At 40.3% G+C, this 19,740-nt stretch overlaps 1 protein-coding gene across 3 annotated transcripts in view; it reads right to left on the bottom strand.

The window, feature by feature from the left end:
• The window catches only part of MEGF11 (multiple EGF like domains 11), a 409,367-nt gene that overhangs the window by 321,496 nt on the left and 68,131 nt on the right, over positions 1-19,740 (bottom strand). For all 3 annotated transcript variants that reach the window (XM_063448765.1, XM_063448767.1, XM_063448766.1), the window contains exon 2: positions 11,040-11,163. In XM_063448765.1, coding sequence (XP_063304835.1) covers positions 11,040-11,155 — 116 coding nt within the window. In that variant the 5' untranslated portion in view covers positions 11,156-11,163. The remainder of the gene's footprint in view (positions 1-11,039; positions 11,164-19,740) is intronic.

Raw genomic sequence — 19,740 nt, 5'->3', positions numbered from 1 at the left:
CCACTTAGTCACAAACACTGGCCAAACTTAGCATTTATATTTGTTTGTGTGTTAAAAAAGCAAAGAACAATTATGAACGCTAACTTTGGCCAGTGTTTGTGAGTAGGTGGCTACTAAAAAAAAGCCTGAACATTTGCTATACCTTGGGTTGTCTTATTTTGCAAATGGTATGCCATCATGGGGGTAATTCTCTTTTCTGGTCTACCATACGCTCTCAAAAGCAACATAACCAATCTTGCAAATTTCAAAGTGAAAAAACTGTGAAAATCAAGCCTTATATTTGACCCTGTAACTTTCAAAAACACTTTAAAACCTGTACACGGGGGGTACTGTTATACTCGGGAGTCTTGGCTCAACACAAATATTAGTGTTTCCAAACAGTAAAACGTATCACAACAATAATATCATCAGTGAAAGTGCTGTTTGTGTATGAAAAATGCTAAAAACTTCACTTTCACTGACAATATTATCGCTGTGATATGTTTTACTGTTTTGAAACACTAATATTTGTGTTCAGCGAAGTCTATCGTGTAAAACAGTACCCCCCCCCCCCCATGTACAGGTTTTGGGGTGTCTTGGAAAGTTACACAGTTAAATATAGCGCTAGCAAATTTAATTCTCTGGACTTTCGGCCTCGGTTGTCAGGCAGGTCCCCCAAATTACAATCAATGAAATTACTTAATTATGTAAAAATATTACCTAAATATGCACGTAGAATTCAAATATATATACATATTTAAATATTTGAAGTCTACGTGTATATTTATGAAATTATTTATGTAATTATGTATATGGACATATGTATATTTTGTATTACCGTATTTATTCGAGTATAACGCGCACACGTGTATAACGCGCACCCCTAATTTTCGATTAAAAATCGGTATAAAATTTTGTACCGATTTTTAATCTAAAATTAGGGTTGCTCGTTATACTCGAATAAATATTAGCCCAGCAGAAGAGGGAGGGAGTGCTCCGATAATACTTACCAGGACCGCCGGGCAGCAAGCGTTTACTCACCTCCCTGCAGCTCCTCCAGCTCCCCAGTGTAAATCTCGCGAGACCCGCGGCCGTCAGAGCTGGCCGCGGGTCTCGCGAGATTTACACTGGGGAGCTGGAGGAGCTGCAGGGAGGTGAGTAAACGCTTGCTGCCCGCCACCCCAGGACCGCCGGGCTTGTAATGAGCCCGGCGGTCCTGGGAGGTATTATCGAAGCACCCACTCCCTCCCTCTTCTGCTGGGCTAATATTTATTCGAGTATAACGCGCACCCCTAATTTTAGATTAAAACTCGGCACAAAATTTTGCGCGTTATACTCGAATAAATACGGTATTTTTATTTATTTATATAAACATATATATAATTTCATTCTAAGTGTATTTTGATATATATTTTAATATCAAAATACAGTTAGAATAAAATTACATATATATATATATAGAATTTAGAAAAAAGTTTTTTATTATTTTTACGTTTAATTATGTTTAATTATTATTTATTTTTATAATATATATATATATGATATATATAGTGATTTTATATATACATCTGTGTAATTTTTATTAATAAAAATATACACTTAGTATGACAATATAAATATTTTTTAATTTATTAGCTTTATTTTTTTTTTTATTTAAAACTTTTTCACCAAGAGGGGGACTGTCTGTCAGTATATATATTATTAAAAAAAATTATAATTAAAAATAAATAAACGTAAAAATAATAAAAAACCTTTTTCTAAATTATATATATATATATATATATATATATATATGTAATTTTATTCTAACTGTATTTTGATATTAATATATATATCAAAATACACTTAGAATGAAATTATATATATGTTCATATAAATAAATAAAAATAATACATATATATGTCCATATACATAATTACATAAATAATTTCAGATAACAGTGTTACAATGTCACTATTGATACATTTTAAAAATATATATTTTGAAACAGCAATGACCTACTTGTACTTATAGCCTTATAACCTTCCAAAAAAAAAGCTAAGAACATGTTATATCAAAATATATATGTGTTCAGCCCCCACAGTGATCGGCTGCCTGAGAGCAGAGGCAGGCATTGGGATCACTGAGGACTGAGGCAGGCCGCTGAAGGAGGGAGGGGGCAGCCGGTTCATGGAGAGCTGTGGGAGGAAGGCAGGCGGCTGACAGAGGGAATTGGGCGGCCAGCTCATTTATTGCATAGGGAGGGAGAAGGGTTGGCTGGCCCACGGAGAGCTGTGGTAGAAAAGGTGGGCAGCTGACGGAGAGGAGCAGCCGGGTAATGGAGAGCAGAGGGAGGCAGGCGGCTGACTTAGTGCCACGGTGAAGGAGCTGTAATCTCCCTGCTCTGCTCCCTTGCACAGCTTGCAGTGATTCACGGAGTTCGGTTATTATGTCACTCTGGCCCCCGGCTCACTAAACAGTGTGTGAGAGGGAGTCGAGTAGGGAGATGACTGCAGTGCTATTGGACCCCAGGGATAGCATATTCTCTCCAGCTCTCTAAAGGTAGGGAGGCTGTGTGGATTTAAATTTAAATAAAAAAGTAATTACTTGTGAGTGAGTGAGTGTGTGTGTTTGTGAGTATGTCTGTGAGTGTGTGTCTGTCGGAGTGTCGGTCTGAGTGTCTGTCTGTGAGTGAGTCTGAGTCGGTCAGTAAGTGTGTGTGTTCCCTCCAATCACATGGGAAAGGGGTTTTTTTTTGGGGGGGGGGGGGGAGTTTACTCACCTTTTTCCACGCTGTGGCTGGCCCCACCTCCATGGCTGAAATCCTCAATCTTGACGATCTCAGCCAATCCAATGCTTCCTCGTAGCAAAGCATTGGGAGACTATTGCGCATGCACGGCAAAATGCTACTGCGCCAATTTAACTTCTCATAGAGAGGCATTGAATCAATGCATCCGTATAGGGAATATTAACGTAGGTGCTGCACAGTGTGAAGCACTGACCCAGGAAGCACCTCTAGAGGCCGTCTGAGTGACTGTCGCTAGTGGTGTCTCCAGGCAGCAATGTAAACACTGCCTTTTGTCTGAAAAGTCAGTGTTTACATTTAAAAGCGTTCACGGTCAGGATATAGACTTCAGAGCAACTACATTAAAGGAACACTATAGTCACCTAAATTACTTTAGCTAAATAAAGCAGTTTTAGTGTATAGATTATTCCCCTGCAATTTCACTGCTCAATTCACTGTCATTTAGGAGTTAAATCGTTTTGTTTCTGTTTATGCAGCCCTAGCCACACCTCCCCTGGCTATGATTGACAGAGCCTGCATGAAAAAAAAACTGGTTTCACTTTCAAACAGATGTAATTTACCTTAAATAATTGTATCTCAATCTCTAAATTGAACTTTAATCACATACAGGAGGCTCTTGCAGGGTCTTGCAAGCTATTAACATAGCAGGGGATAAGGAAATCTTAATTAAACAGAACTTGCAATAAAGAAAGCCTAAATAGGGCTCTCTTTACAGGAAGTGTTTATGGAAGGCTGTGCAAGTCACATGCAGGGAGGTGTGACTAGGGTTCATAAACAAAGGGATTTAACTCCTAAATGGCAGATGATTGAGCAGTGAGGCTGCAGGGGCATGTTCTATACACCAAAACTGCTTCATTAAGCTAAAGTTGTTCAGGTGACTATAGTGTCCCTTTAAGCTGTAGTGGTTCTGGTGATTATAGTGTCCCTTTAAGCTGTAGTGGTTCTGGTGATTATAGTGTCCCTTTAAGAATTGTATTTTTGACATTGATTTCTCTGGCTCCTAACTTTTCTAGCTGGGTGCTAGATTCCAAACTAATTTGTAAAACTGTGTGTGTGTATATACCGTATTTTTCGCTCCATAAGACGCACCTCACCATAAGACGCACCTAGTTTTTAGAGGAAGAAACCCAGAAAACAATATATTCTGAACAAACTGTCCCATAGTGTTTCTTACTATGGGACAGTTTGTTCAGAATATTTTTTTTCTCCCCTGTCCCATAGTGTCCTCCCCTCCCATAGTCTTCTCCCCCCCTCCCATAGTCTCCCCCCCCCCCCTCCCATAGTCTTCTCCCCCCCATAGTCTTCTCCCCCCCCCCATAGTCTTCATCCCCCGCTCCCCATAGTCTTTACCCCCACTCCCCATAGTCTTCACCCCCCCTCCCCATAGTCTTCATCCACCCCCCCATAGTCTTCATCCACCCCCTCCCCTCCCCATAGTCTTCATCCCCCCTCCCCATAGTCTTCATCCCCCCTCCCCTCCCCATAGTCTTCATCCCCCCTACCTTCCCCATATTCTTCATCCCCCCTCCCCTCCCCATAGTCTTCATCCCCCTCCCCTCCCCATAGTCTTCATCCCCCCTCCCCTATTCTCCTCTCCCATACTGTCCCCCTTCCCATGTCCCATAATTACTTACCTGTCTTGTAGCGTTTCTCGGCAGCACAGGGCGCACCGCGGTACTGGAACTTGAATTTCATGTTCCGGTTTCCGGCGGGACTGAAAGGAAGTGCGCACACTGAGCTGAGTGCGCACTTCCTTCAGTCAATGACTGATGAGTTTTGGGGATGAAACGTTGGGTAAATAATTTTCAATCTTTTGTGTTTTTCCACCTGTATATCTGTCACAGTTGGCACAATTAATGTTAGGGCTGGTGTAAAAAAATTCCAGGGCTGCTTTTTATTCCCAGTCCGGCCCTGGGCTTATGTCTCCCCTGATCCCACTCATGTTTAGTTGGTGTAACTATTAATTTTATACTGGGGGCGGTAACTAATGTCCCCATCCCAGCCCCTATGATGCGGGAAAAAAAATCCATCTTCATCCAGCGAGGGCAGCAAGCAGACTGAGCTCCGCAGGGGGGGGGGAAAGGCTTATAAAGCCTTCACACGCCCTGCAATTTAACTCAGAGCGCTCTGATTGGTTGGTTTACACCAACCAATAAGAATGCTCTAATAGGTAAATATTGAGCATCACAGCTAACCAATCAGGTTTGTTGGAGTGGGGGGAGGGGGCTTTTTTTTAACACAACAGTGAGCAGCCATGGGCTGCTCACTGTTTAGTAATCATGCCCCTACTCGCAGCATAGCAAGTAGGGGCAATAGGGAGATTTCAATCACCTTTATGCTAATATGGTGGTCATATTGACACCCACAGAGTGAGGGAGGACATGGGGGGCTTAGAAAGTATTGGGGAGTACTGCTACCTGCAGCTTCTATTTTTACATATTTCAAGGAGGGAGCTGTGAGCCGATATTCGGTGTTTGTTTGTTCGTCTATAATTTCTATTCCTTCCTTAGTCTTTCTTCCAAATTAATGAACAGACGAACTTCCTGTCCGAATTTCGGACAGTAGCGAATGCCCAAATGTTTAACTGGGCATGCGCAGGAATTTCACAGCGCTATCTAGTGTGTGCAGATGACGTGTCCCACAGGGACTTTTTTTGCCCACACAAAGATGGTCCGGGTACAAAATTAATATAAAAATATAGGTAATAGGAGGGGACTAGAGGCATTTGTGACGAGGGGGGCAATTACATGTAGTCGATTTGGCCATGACAGTTCCACTTTAAATGGGTACTTGTTTTTAAATGATATAATAATGGTTTAGTTTTAGTTTTTATTTTTACTTACCATTTTTTTTATGATCTGAAATTAGTTAGTTAGATGGCACTTGCATATAGGACCACCCAAATGCCTCCATTCCGGAGTACTAACCTCATGAATCCAATCACACAATCATGTGTATTAAAGGGAAACTATAGTATTTTATTCTTAAAACCTGCAATAATTAGCTTTGCAGTGTTAAGCGACCTGGAACTATGCAAACAGACCATTTTAATGAACGGAAGTGGTCTGGGTGCCTACAGTGTCCCTTTAGGTCCAAGTACATGACTTCTTCTATGCCTCTGACACTTTTTAAATAGATTTTTGCACACTTGACACACAAGTACACACCCTTATTTGCACCCCACAAACGCTGTTGGTATATTTGTTTATGTTAGCTTGAAAAAAGCTCCCGTGTGAGCTGAAACATTGCACATGCGTCTTCAATTAACCTGCTTTGGACTTTATACCCAATTTTGTACCCAGTCTTTTCAATAATTAAAATGAGTTCAGAGCACGCTAAGCCATGTTCATTCCTCTGAAAAAGACACAGAGGTCTATTCACGGAGTACTGACCAGCAACTGGAAGGCATTCCATTGTCCAAATGCATCTGTTCAAATGCTATGTGAATTTCAATCTGGCTTTTCTCAGAAGACAAATTTAGTTATTTCAGCCATATTTGCAATCCTTTTGGGCTGGCTGTTTCAATTAGGCAAATCTTTACATAAATTTGCTATTTCAGTTCTTTGCAAACAATATGATTGCAACCTCAAATTAATTTTATCAACCAAAGTGTAGAGAACTGAGCTGAATGCTAGTTTAACTAATTCACCACACAGTGATCTTCAGCCAGCAGATTCATACAGTGTACTCAATCTTAAGGTGGCAGATACAGTATGTAAGAAATAGCATGTAATAGAGGAATGAGGATGGCTACTGTATATATACAGCAATGGAAAAACTCACACCTAGAGCTTAAATATATACAAATTTATATATAATGATATTTTTAATAATACAAAAAGGGGGGGCGGGGCCTGACATCCAAGATGGCTTGACGTGTTTTCCACTAGCTCCTGGAAAATCGATCTACAAACTAGCGAATATAGCTGACATTCTGATACCAATGATCCTGAACTGCAAGCAATCTGATATTTAGCAGAGCGCAACCGACTAAATCTGGACCGGAGTATTTTGCTGATTAGTATTCATGTTCGGACTGATGCACGGGCTAAGGTGAAAGGCGGACAATCTCCCAAAGCAGTGCACGTGCCTTGTGGCAACTCTCAAGCAGAGTTCTGCCGTGAGCCTTTTGCCATGGCCCGCCCATGGCATTGGATGAATGGAGCTGGTGGCTATATGTTTTCTGTTCTTGTTACCTTATATTAATATATATATATATATATATATATATATATATATATATATATATAGACATACTTATGTTTAAATATATTTTATGCATTTAGACATAGTTTGATGAGCTACAAGTGCATGCATCTTACAGTAGACATCCTTTGAGCTTGCTTATTTATCAGTGATATGATTCTATCTCTGGTATGTGCTTTGTCTATTCTCAACATATTCTATGCAGCACCTAAGATGTGTCGTGTCAACCAAGCTGGAATATTATAATGTACAAAATATGCATTTTTCTTGCATGCCATGACACTGTTGATGTTCAAGCACTTGCATGTGCTATCATGGCATTCAAAGCCTGTTTGTCATCTTTTGTCTAGCAAAAATAAAACTTAAAAAAACAGACATTTAATTAATCACACAAACAAAAAAATTGTCAAAAAAATATTTGTAAAACTATTTTTTGGGGTTTTATGCAAGGTTTATGTGCAAAAAAATATATAATGTCTAAAATCAATTGAGCTCCCGTTTCAGGACCATGGAGAGTGACACAACTAAAAAGCAGCCAGCTATTTTAATGACGGAATCTTTGCACAGTTAGAGAGGTTTGTACGATGTGCTAACTGGAACACCATCCAAGACTGGGGCTGGCTCAGTTTTAGACATAGTTTTTATAGATGCTCACAGTTGTGTACTGTATTTATGTTAATTAGGGTTTACACAATAGGACTTGCGCCCTAATCCTCAATTATGTTTTTTAGATTTATTTGGTCCTCTTATGGTATAGTTTGCCTTGATGAAATGTGTTTCCTGTCTTGAAAAATCTGAGAATACGGGTTAGCTCAGAAATTTCACAAGAATAAAACTCTAACTAATTAAGCATTCTTAAGCAGCAGTGTAATAATACAAAGAATCCAAGGTAGGTGCACAGTTTGTAGACCCCCCTGTGAGCAGAGTGGTTAAACCAGATAAGACATAGCTACATTCCCTGTACCCCATGTGTGGAAAGATAGGCATTACTGCACTAAAGAGGGTGGACCTGTGTATGCTAGCAATCTCAGACCAATGTAATATTACCAGACAAAAGCCCTTAAACAATTAGGTAACATTTATCTTCTTTTCTACCAAGATGTCCATCAGAACTAACAGTACCAATACAGAGATGGACTACCCTTTGTTGCTAAGTGTCCTATTAAAAAAGTTCCTAGTGCATCTTCATGTTCCAAGGTGTATCTCTGTTTCAATGGGTAGAATACGAAGTGTGCATTTAATATACATTTGCATTTAAACGTTTGTGGTAAAAATATGTTTTTGTTTTCATCTTTTACACATTTCATTTTTGCTGAGTATTTTGTAAAGTTGATCAGCGTCATTGTGATAAAACTCCATAAAATATGATCAGCTATAACTTCTGAGTAAAACAATGACACTATTTTCTGAAGTTACTGTGCCATATAAGAGACATGATCGATTCAACTTGTGAAATTTTGGATTTGATGACGCTATGTATGATTTTGGAGTATTCAATCAGTTTGACAGTTCAAATTTCTACATGAATACCTGCCATTTGTGAAAGTAGACACTCCAGGCTATTTGATATGGCATATATTGTGCCTTATCAAGTTGTCATTCATTCAGCAGTTTATGTTAAAGTATATGGTCATTTTTTTTTTTTTTTTTGCATACATGTTTTTGGTTGGTATTTTGTAAATCTGTTGCATGCTACTGCAATAAACCCCCCCAAAAGTATGCTCAGCTACATTTTCTGAGTAAAACAATACCACATTATTGCTGTAGGAGCGTTATGGAACATATAGTCCATAACATCTAGAATGCCGAAGGTTGCCTACCCCTGACCGACACACTATTTAATGTAGAAAAGTTATGCACTTCGGGGTAAAGAATGCACTAGCAACTTACACCCTAAATGGTTAATTAGGGATAACAAATTGTTATAGACAACAAACTAGGCAACAATATGCAATGTCAATCGGAAGTTGCTAAGGACAGTAAAGTTTTGCCATGTATAAACAGTGGCATTAATTCTCGGGATAAGAATATAATTTTGCCTCTTTATAAATCATTGGTTTGGGCACCTGTTCTAAAGAAGGATATTATGGCATTAGAAAAAGTACAGAGGTGGGCTACAAAATTGATAAAGGGAATGGAGAATTTTAGTAATGAAGAAAGTTTTACAAACTTAAATCTCTTTAGTATGGAAAAACAACGCCTCAGGGGGGATATCATAACATTATACAAATATATTCTGGGACAATACAAACCATTTTATTGAAATCTGTTTATAAAAAGGATAATACATAGGACACAAGGTCACTTATTTGGACTGGAAGAAAGTAGATTTAGTGTTAGGCTAATAAAAGGTTTTTTTTTACAGTAAGAACAATTGGATTTCCAAATTCCAAAACAAAGGATTTGGAATTTTCTGCCTCGATGCATTGTTTTGTCAGAGTTATACAGATGTTTAAACAGCAATTGGATAAATACTTGCAGAGACATAATATACAGGGATATAGTTTTTAATTAGTGGGGTAATAGCTTCTTGATATAAGGAGATATGATGATCTCAGTCATGGATGTGGTGACAGCCGCTATGAGACCAGCGCAGCAAAGGAGAAAAGTAAAGTTAAAACCTTTTTAGTGCACAGAGAGGGGGCTGGGGTCCTATATATTTATTCTAGTACTATAGTGTTCCTTTAATATGTTGTTTACCTATATCTTCTGAGTACAGCAATACTTCCATATGGACCTTTGCCAGGTATATGTGAATATTGAAGGGGCAAATTTGAGCCTAACTACATTAACACTAAACTCCCCAAAGAGCTACCACACACACCAATCAACTAAATCACCAAAATCAAAATAAAATAGTCAGCATTCTGAATTTTATAGGCCTCTCTGGCCCTTAACTTCCTCAGCATATTTACATTTTAAACTTTAACTAAACAATTCAAAAAAATTCTAAACAGGATTCAGGTAGATACCCCAGATGATAACTAAAATGATATCCTAAACTGGTCTTTTTTACTCGCCCTTTGTGTGGTATGCTTTGAAGCAATTGGCGATGCATTGGCCAGGCTAAGAGGGACAGTCATGGTAGTAAAAACTGGTTTCTGGGTCTTATGCCTCTCTGCTTAATGCTTATATACCCTTTTTTTGTGGGATTTTTTTGAAGAGTTGGATGAATTCAGAAGCTGAAGATCTGTGTCTCTCAGTAAGCAGCCCTGAAATTAGCTTAAACTGAAATGTCAAAAACAATTAACTTCAGCATTTGCCTTTTTATAGTGTATTAAGGTATTGTGGGCTGTAATCTGCAGATCAGAAGTTCTATCTGCACTGTGTGCTGGGACATCGGAATTTGCTGTTGCTGATTTGCCTTGGACACCGAAGCCCCCAGCAACAGCATTAACCATTTTAGCACATGACGGAGTTATTTAGTCGTGGGTTCTTAAGTGTAGAACAACTGTGATGGAATAATTCTGTCATGTGTCGTTAAGAAGATAAGACAGGCTATCTAGTTACTTATATGAAATAGAGACCGAATGGACAGCTATTTTGGAGCAATTAAGATAAATGTGCTGTTAAAACAGATTGTTTGGACTTCTAGAGCTGAAAAACAACCTGGAGCAGCAAATAATATAGACATGTGGAAACACTTAAATTTAAAATGGCAGGGAAACATTTAGGAAGGAAAAAGACACGCCACTTATAAATGGTTGGCAGCTATTAAAAATAAACACCAATCGCTGTAGTAGTTACATTTTAGTACAGCTCGAGTTCAACCTGGGGCGTGGCGGGCACCGCTCCCTGCCTCCACTACATCTAACAGGGACGATTGAGGCAGTGAGCAGCCGTAACACTAAAACCACTGCAAGTTTAAGTGTTTCAAAACTCAAGACCATTAGATGTAATGACGAACTCCCTTATGCATATATAACAAGGGTTTAGTTAGGAGAAAAGTGTAAGATACACTATCATTCCTTTTTTGTTTTATTACAAAATCATGTTCCCAAAGTAAATCAGTTACTATGCATCCTTTGCTAAATTAACTTCATTTTATAAGAGTGACATTTTCATTTACCTTTCCCAGTGACTGCAGACATTGGGATCCTCTGGATTTAACAGAACTGCCGTTCCCAGCACAAGACACAAAACAAACACCTTAACTGTCCATCGAAGGGCTGCATAGAGCTTCATCCTGTCAGCTAAGAAATAGACAAAGGAATTAGTTTAACACTAAAAAAGGCAATGAAAAGTAAACATTTTTTCCCAATAAAATTAGATTTGCAATATATTTTGTTGTGTAAGAACAACTAGATCGTAAGATCAGGGCTGTAAAACTGTGCTGGGCAGGCAATGCCCAGAAGATATTAAAGTGCCCATTAAGGACATGCCTGTATCAAACTGTCCAGGATTTGAGGGGTCACTATTACAGGCAGTCCACACAATTAAACTGTATGCATCTGCAAAGAGATTGTGGCACTACAAGCTAAATACACATGAATTTACCGGAACACTAAAATCAATGGTTGTTACTCTAAAAGGTTCTGTTTATTGGCAAAATGTAACAAGTGATTTTGCCATAAGGCAGGTGGACATCCCTCTATTTACGTCGATGTAATTTACTGAAATGCTTTTTAACATTAAAAAAACACTTAACTCTCTAGCAGCATAAAATTTTGGTTTATACTTTGTTGTGTGTGACTATATATATATATATATATAATGCCAAAATACCAGAGTATTGCAGTATGCAATGATACCTTTTTTATTGTACTAACTTAATATTTCAAAGAAAAGCTTTTGAGAGTTTTCCTCTCTTCCTCAGGTCTTAAGCAGTACTGATCAATCTGATAGAGTTTAACACTTAAAACAACTGGAGGGAGGAGGGTGTGTGGGGTGTCAGAAATAGCAGAACATGTGCCTGAAAGTGAAAGGTTCAGGTTGGCTGAGAATAGCCAGAAAAACTAAATAAACAGAGCAGTCAATAAGCTAGTTAAAAAAGAAAACAAACAAAAAAAAATAAAAACAAGAAAACAGCAGAGCAGGGGGTGCAAGTATATAGCTGCATATATGTATGCATATAAATTGACCCAATAAAGGTGAAGCGAGAATATTGAAATAGAACTATAAAGACATTAAGATGTGTGTTTATATAAAGTTCTAGTAGAGTGTGAGAAAGCCAGAGTCTACATTAAAGGGAAACTCCAGTGCCAGGAAAACAATCCGTTTTCCTGGCACTGGAGGGTCCCTGTCCCTCCCACCCACCAATCCCCGGTTACTGAAGGGGTGAAAACCCCTTCAGTCACTTACCTGAGGCAGCGGTGATGTCCCCCGTCGCTGTCTCCTCCTCCGCGCTGCTCCTCCTTCTGATTCTGTCGGCCGGTAGGCGAGACTGATCCCGCCCACCGACCGAGGAGACCTAATGCGCATGCGTGGCATTAGCGCTCCCCATAGGAAAGCATTGAAAAAGATTTTCAATGCTTTCCTATGGGGAAATGAGCGACGCTGGAGGTCCTCACACAGCGTGAGGACGTCCAGCGACGCTCTAGCAAAGAAAAAATCTTTGCTAGAAATCAGGAAGTCCCCTCTAGTAGACAGCCACTAGAGGAGGAGTTAACCCTGCAATGTAATTATTGCAGTTTATAAAAAACGGCAATAATTACAGTTGCAGGGTTAGGAGTAGTGGGAGTTGGCACCCAGACCACTCCAATGGGCAGAAGTGGTCTGGGTGCCTGGAGTGTCCCTTTAAGTCCTTTATTCCTGGTGTTGAAATGTGTGATCATTTTCATCTCAAATGTTTTTCGTTAATAAGAGTCTTTGAAATTCCCTTTAAGAACTTTAATCCTGAGGTTTTGGATGGAGTGACCAGTCTGGGTGAAGTGATGACCAACAGGGGTACAATATCCATTTTCCTTGTGGTTCTTGATTGAGTGCCTGTGTAGATTCATTCTAAGATGCAGCTTAAAGGACCACTATAGGCATCCAGACCACTTCAGCTCAATGAAGTGGTCTGGGTGCCAGGTCCCTCTAGTTTTAACCCTTCAGCTGAAAACATAGCAGTTTCAGAGAAACCGCCATGTTTCACTGAGGGTTAATCCAGCCTCTAGTTGCTGTCTCACTGACAGCCGCTAAAGGTGCTTCCGCGATTTTCACTGAAAATCACAGTGAGAAGACGCTGGATGTCCATACAAAAGCATTGAGTAATGCTTTCATATGGGCTGTTTGAATGCAAAAGCGGCTCTTGCCGCACATGCGCATTTGGATCTGACGTCGGCAGGGGGTGGAGAGTTCCCCAGCAAAGAGGAAGCCTGGCGCTGGAGAAAGGTTAAGTGGCTGAAGTGGTTTTAACCCCTTCAGCCCAGCGGGAGGGGTGCCATGAGGGTGGGGGGGACCTAATGACCCTATTTCCTGGCACTATAGTGCTCCTTTAAGGCCAGTTTCTCCAATGTAGCAACCTTTGTCACACACTGTAAACTGGATCATGTACACCACATTCGCAGATGTGCATGAATATGATCCCTTAATGGACCAATCTCTGTCTCAAGTTAGGCGGTTGTTTGAATACTAATATATAGGGTGTGGGGACCTCTGAAATTAATGGTTCTAGCTCTTATAATTTTACTTATTCCTTCTAGAGTTGGGTTGTATGTAAATACTAGAGGGATTCTTGTTTTGTTTTCCTTTCCTTTGTATATTATAGGAGCCTTTCCGTCGTGTTTTTAGGGCAGATTTAAGTTTTTTAGATATTGTCATTTCTTTGTAGCCCTTTTGTCTAAATGACTCTGACAGTGTACTCAGGTGCTGATCTCTGTCTTTTGTGTCAGAGCAAATGTGGTGATATCTGATAGCCTGGCTGTAGATAATACCTTGTTTTGTGTGATTGGGATGGAAGCCGGAATTGTGGAGGTAGCTGTAGCTGTGTCTGTGGGTTTTCTATATACAGACGAATGAAGAATGCCATTGGTGACCGTTATTGTGCAGTCCAAGATACTCACACTGTGATTTGAAAAGTAAATTTTAAGGTCTATTGACGGGTGGAATGAATTGAATGTTTTTTAAAAGTCTATAAGGCTTTCTTCTCCTTCTGTCCATATTAGGAAATTATCATCAATGTAACGATATGTTTATGGTTTGTGGGGCTGTGTACATAAAAATCTGTTTTCTAGTTCAGCCATGAAAAGATTAGCGTATTGGGGCGACATTTTTGTGCCAAACGCTGTCCCTGTCATTTGTAGGTAGTTATTGTTATTAAAACTGAAATAGTTGTGGACTAATACAGCTAATCCTATATATTTATATATATATATATATATATATATATATATATATATATATATATATATAGATAGATAGATAGATAGATAAAGATATATAGATATATATTTGTGTACGGCACATTTAGAGGAACGTATGGTTATGATATAATGAAAGTTTAATAAGAACAAAGTCGGTTGATGTGTGTCGAAACCGACGTGAGGTTAGACCTGTAAAAAAGAGGGCCCACCTAGATAATATGAAATAATAAAGGGTGCGGTGGGAGGGAAACCTCAGAGATCGTCGACGACAGGTAAGCAGGTGGTCACTGGGTTTAACTAGGACTAATAGTCCCTCCCGCAATTACAGGCCAAGCCTTATATATACATATACATATATATTTAGAGCCCTGGGCATAGTGTTATATATACACCTACAAACATAATGGTGAGATGTGCATAATCAGAAAAAAATTCCATCAAGCGGCCAGAACTCTTTTAAAGGAACACTTTAAATGATTATACAATAAGCTGTAGTTGTTCTGGTGACTATAGTGTCCCTTTAACCCCTTAAGGACCAAACTTCTGGAATAAAAGGGAATCATGACATGTCACACATGTCATGTGTCCTTAAGGGGTTAAACATACATGATCCATGAGACTGATGAGAGTTACACAATTATTTATAATTGCTGTAATTAATTCAGCACTTTTCCCAGTGCTATGCCAGGAGAGGAGCTGGGGGATGCAGAAATGAGATGTCTATCTCTTCAGCCCATCTCCTAACATATCATTATTGGGAGATGCTGGAACTTAATAATTGTTTAAAATGCAATATTTATTTTATTGTAGTTCCTATAATCTACAGTTTATGCTGAAATAATTGAGGTATCTGCAAAAAGCAGCTGAAGCCTGGGAATGTAACTCCAACTAGTCTTGGGAAGGCCTACTCATTAATGTCCTAGCACTGAATTAAGGTAAGGGGCCGTAGATTGAAAAGTGTCAATCACGCCATGCATTATAATTTCCAATATACAATATGACATCACCCACAGTGCACTACTACAATCAAAAACATGATCTGCCCTATTGAGATTATATTTATATATGTATAAAAGTATACATAATAGACATTGATGGCCAACAAAAAGCATTTGATCATCAGCTGTTTCAGAACTACAATTCCAGCATTGATATATCAACACTAAAGATGTCACTATGTGACTTAAGGTTTTATACATACATAAAATACATGTTAGACGAAACAATGGGAATCTTATGAATATGGGCATAACATGTTAAATCTTCTCACTATTTTGGCAAGTATTAACCTAATAAATGGTGACATGTGTCCCATTAGGGGCTCCTGAGAAGATCATAAATTGCAGCAGAGTTCCAGTGAGTATTTAATACAGCAAGGACAAAGATAATTGATACAATATAGTAAATGTATCTTTTATAATAACAATTAATAATGGAAGCTGCCAAAATATGATACGTTAATATACTGGCATGCTATATTGTGTAACTAAATTTGCATTGTTTCATTTGAGATTGGTGGGTTCACAGATGTTTTAGTGTATAGTAAACTGTATTCTATTACATTTAATGATTAGCAGTTAGAAGTACCTTGTTAACTTTAAAATTGTTCCAATGAGTGTTTTATCTGCCACTGTGCTTTTTTATGCACGTGTCTGCTTTCGTATATATGTTGGTCCTATAGAATGACGAGGTAGCACAATGGACAACACACTGAAAGAGTCAGGCCTGGCAATATAAGAGAGGTAAATATGACAATTTTGAAGGAAGCAAAGATTCTCTTCAGGAGAAAAACTGTGCTATCTGCTATTAGACATGTCATGTCACAAGACACGTTTACAGGACACAGAGTTTTCTATTAGTCCTTCTGATTACCGGACAGACTGGCTCTGTCAACTGGTGTCAGGAGGACTGATAAAAAATTCACTGCGAGCACATGATTTTATTACAAGACACAGACAGGGCTGGCCTTAGGGGTGTGCGAACTGTGCGGCCGCACAGGGCGCCATAGAGCAGGGGGCGCCCTGCGGCCGAGACAGCTCACACATGGCCAGCCGGCCAATAAATAAATAAAAACGGTGGCGGTGACGGTGGCGGAGCTAAAAGCGCCGGCTAACTGCTGAATGGGAAGCAGGAAGGAGTCCCTGCTTCCTCACCAAACAGTCTCGAGGAGCTGCACTGCTTCCACAATGAACTCCACAGGTAACTGTGTGATTGTCAGTGTGTGTGTGACTGTCTGCCTGTGTGTCTGTGTGTGTGACTGTCTGCCTGTGTCTGTGTGTGTATGACTGTCGGCCTGTGTGGGTGTGTGTGTATGACTGTCTGCCTTTGTGTGTGTGTGTGTATGACTGCCTGTGTGTATGTGTGTATGTGTGTATGACTGTCTGCCTGTGTGTGTATGTCTGTGTGTATGACTGTTGCCTGTGTGTGTGTATGACTGCCTGCCTGTGTGTGTGTGTGTCTGTGTGTATGACTGTCTGCCTGTGTGTGTATGACTGCCTGTGCATGTGTGTCTGTGTGTATGACTGTCTGTGTGTGTGTGTGTGTGTGTGTGTGTGTATGACTGTCTGCCTGTGTGTGTCTGTGTGTATGACTGCCTGTGTGTGTGTGTGTGTGTGTATGACTGTCTGTGTGTATGACTGTCTGTCTGCCTGTGTGTGTGTCTGTGTGCATGACTGTCTGCCTGTGTGTGTGTGTGTTTCTGTTTGTGTGACTGTCTGCCTGTGTATATGTGTGTATGTATGACTGTCTGTGTGTGTGTGTTTGTGTGCGTGACTGCCTGTGTGTGTGTGACTGTCTGCCTGTGTGTGTTTGTTTGGCTGTCTGTCTGTGTGTGTGACTGCCTGCCTCTGTGTGTGTGGATGTCTTCCTGTGTGTGTATGGCCGTCTGACTCTGTGTGTGTGTGTGGCTGTCTGCCTGTGTGTATGTGTGTGTGTGTGTGGCTGTCTGCCTGTGTGTGTGTGTGGCTGTCTGCATGTAAGTATGTGTGTGTACAACTGTGTGTGTGTGTAAAACTGTATGTGTGGCTGCCTGTGTGTGTGTCTGTCTGCCTGTAATTGTGTGTGAGTGTGTTTTTCTACCTGCAACTGTGGATGTGTGTTACTGCCTGTACCTGAGTGTTTCTGCCTGGTCCTGTCTGCCTGTGTCTGTGTGTGTATGACTGTCGGCCTGTGTGGGTGTGTGTGTATGACTGTCTGCCTTTGTGTGTGTGTGTGTGTATGACTGCCTGTGTGTATGTGTGTATGACTGTCTGCCTGTGTGTGTATGTCTGTGTGTATGACTGTTGCCTGTGTGTGTGTATGACTGCCTGCCTGTGTGTGTGTCTGTGTCTGTGTGTATGACTGTCTGCCTGTGTGTGTATGACTGCCTGTGCATGTGTGTCTGTGTGTATGACTGTCTGTGTGTGTGTGTGTGTGTGTGTGTATGACTGTCTGCCTGTGTGTGTCTGTGTGTATGACTGCCTGTCTGTGTGTATGACTGCCTGTGTGTGTGTCTGTGTGTATGACTGTCTGTCTGCCTGTGTGTGTGTCTGTGTGCATGACTGCCTGTGTGTGTGTGTGTGCATGACTGTCTGCCTGTGTGTGTGACTGTCTGCCTGTGTGTGTGTGTATGTATGACTGTCTGCCTGTGTGTGTGTGTGTTTCTGTGTGTGTGACTGTCTGCCTGTGTATATGTGTGTATGTATGACTGTCTGCGTGTGTGTGTTTGTGTGCGTGACTGCCTGTGTGTGTGTGTGTTTGTGTGTGTGTGTGTGTGTGACTGTCTGCCTGTGTGTGTTTGTTTGTCTGTCTGTCTGTGTGTGTGACTGCCTGACTCTGTGTGTGTGGATGTCTTCCTGTGTGTGTATGGCCGTCTGACTCTGTGTGTGTGTGTGTGGCTGTCTGCCTGTGTGTGTGTGTGTGTGTGTGTGTGTGGCTGTCTGCCTGTGTGTGTGTGGCTGTCTGCATGTGAGTATGTGTGTGTACAACTGTATGTGTGTGTGTGTAAAACTGTATGTGTGGCTGCCTGCCTGTGTGTGTGTGTGTGAGTGTGTGTGGCTGTCTGCCTGTAATTGTGTGTGAGTGTGTTTTTCTACCTGTAACTGTGGATGTGTGTTACTGCCTGTACCTGAGTGTTTCTGCCTGATCCTGTGTATGTGACTATCTGCCTGCGACTGTGTGCATGTGGTGGATTTGACAGTGTATATGTATAACTGTGTGCATCTGACTGTGTGCACATAACTCTGCAAAAAAATATACACCTGCATTCACACACAGGCTTAAATGCATGTTTTTATCTTATTTAAATAACCATCACACACAGCCAATAAACCCAGCACAAATATCACATACAACCAATACATGCATATCACACACTGTTAATACACCCATTACAAATACCATGCACAGCCAACACATAGCATACATATCAAACACAGTCATCACACCTACTATCACATACACAGACAACACAAACATTACATCATACATGGATGATGGGGTGGGGGGGGAGCTGTGAAGATTTTTTTGCACAGGGCGCCTAAAAGCCTAAGGCCGGCCCTGGACACAGAGTCAACCCATTAGGAGTAAATAAAATACATACAATGCATTTATATTTTAAACCTGTTATCAAAAACCACACAGTAATGTCAGGGTTGTGGACATTTTTTTTTTTAAATCTACTTGTCCAAGGATCTAAAGTGGTAGTCCATTTTACTTTTTCCTTATGACAAGCAACTTGTCCTGTCAGAATAATTTCAAGAAAAAATAATGGGGCCCCTATTTAGAGCCCTGGGCATAGTGTTTTACCCTCTGCCCCTCTTCCTGCCCCCATATAGTCTATTCCTCTGTTCTCTCATAGTATGAAGTGTGTACTGGCAATGCGTATTGTGTGTGGTGTATGATGGTTGTGTGTGATGTGTGCTACCTATGTGAAGTATGTTTGGATGCTGGTGTGTGTACTTCCTGTGTGTAATGTGTGTTTATGCACGTAGTGTGGATTAAGACTCAATGGGGTACCAGGCCAGCGGGTGTTAAAATTCAATACTAGTCTTTATCTCCAGTGGGACCACAGTAATCGCACCTTTTGGTCTCCGTGCTCAGTGAACCTGAAAGCAAACACACACACACTTAACATACAGGCAGCACACACACATTACATACAGGAATTACATTTTACATATAGGCTTCACACACACATTGCAAATATAAAGGCAGCACACAACACACACAAATTGCAAACACACAGGCAGCACACAACCACAAGCAAAATTAGAGAATATTTCTATATCAGCTATTTTTGCCTTCATTTTTCCATTCAGATTTAATTTGGGGAAATATGTTTAGCAACAGAGAAGGCAAATTAAAGTCTCATAAATTTGAATGCGCATTAGAGTCGATGGCGCATTAGATCCAGATATGAACAGCGCATTAGATTTGAGTATGATTTCAGTACTAACAAACAGATAAACCACGCACGCATACTACTCTCTCTTGCTTACCTAGTTG

This window comes from Pelobates fuscus, chromosome 3, assembly GCF_036172605.1.
Source record: "Pelobates fuscus isolate aPelFus1 chromosome 3, aPelFus1.pri, whole genome shotgun sequence".
Lineage (NCBI taxonomy): Eukaryota > Metazoa > Chordata > Amphibia > Anura > Pelobatidae > Pelobates > Pelobates fuscus.
Note: the sequence above shows the minus strand (reverse complement) of the source record. Positions and strands in the feature narration are given on the sequence as shown.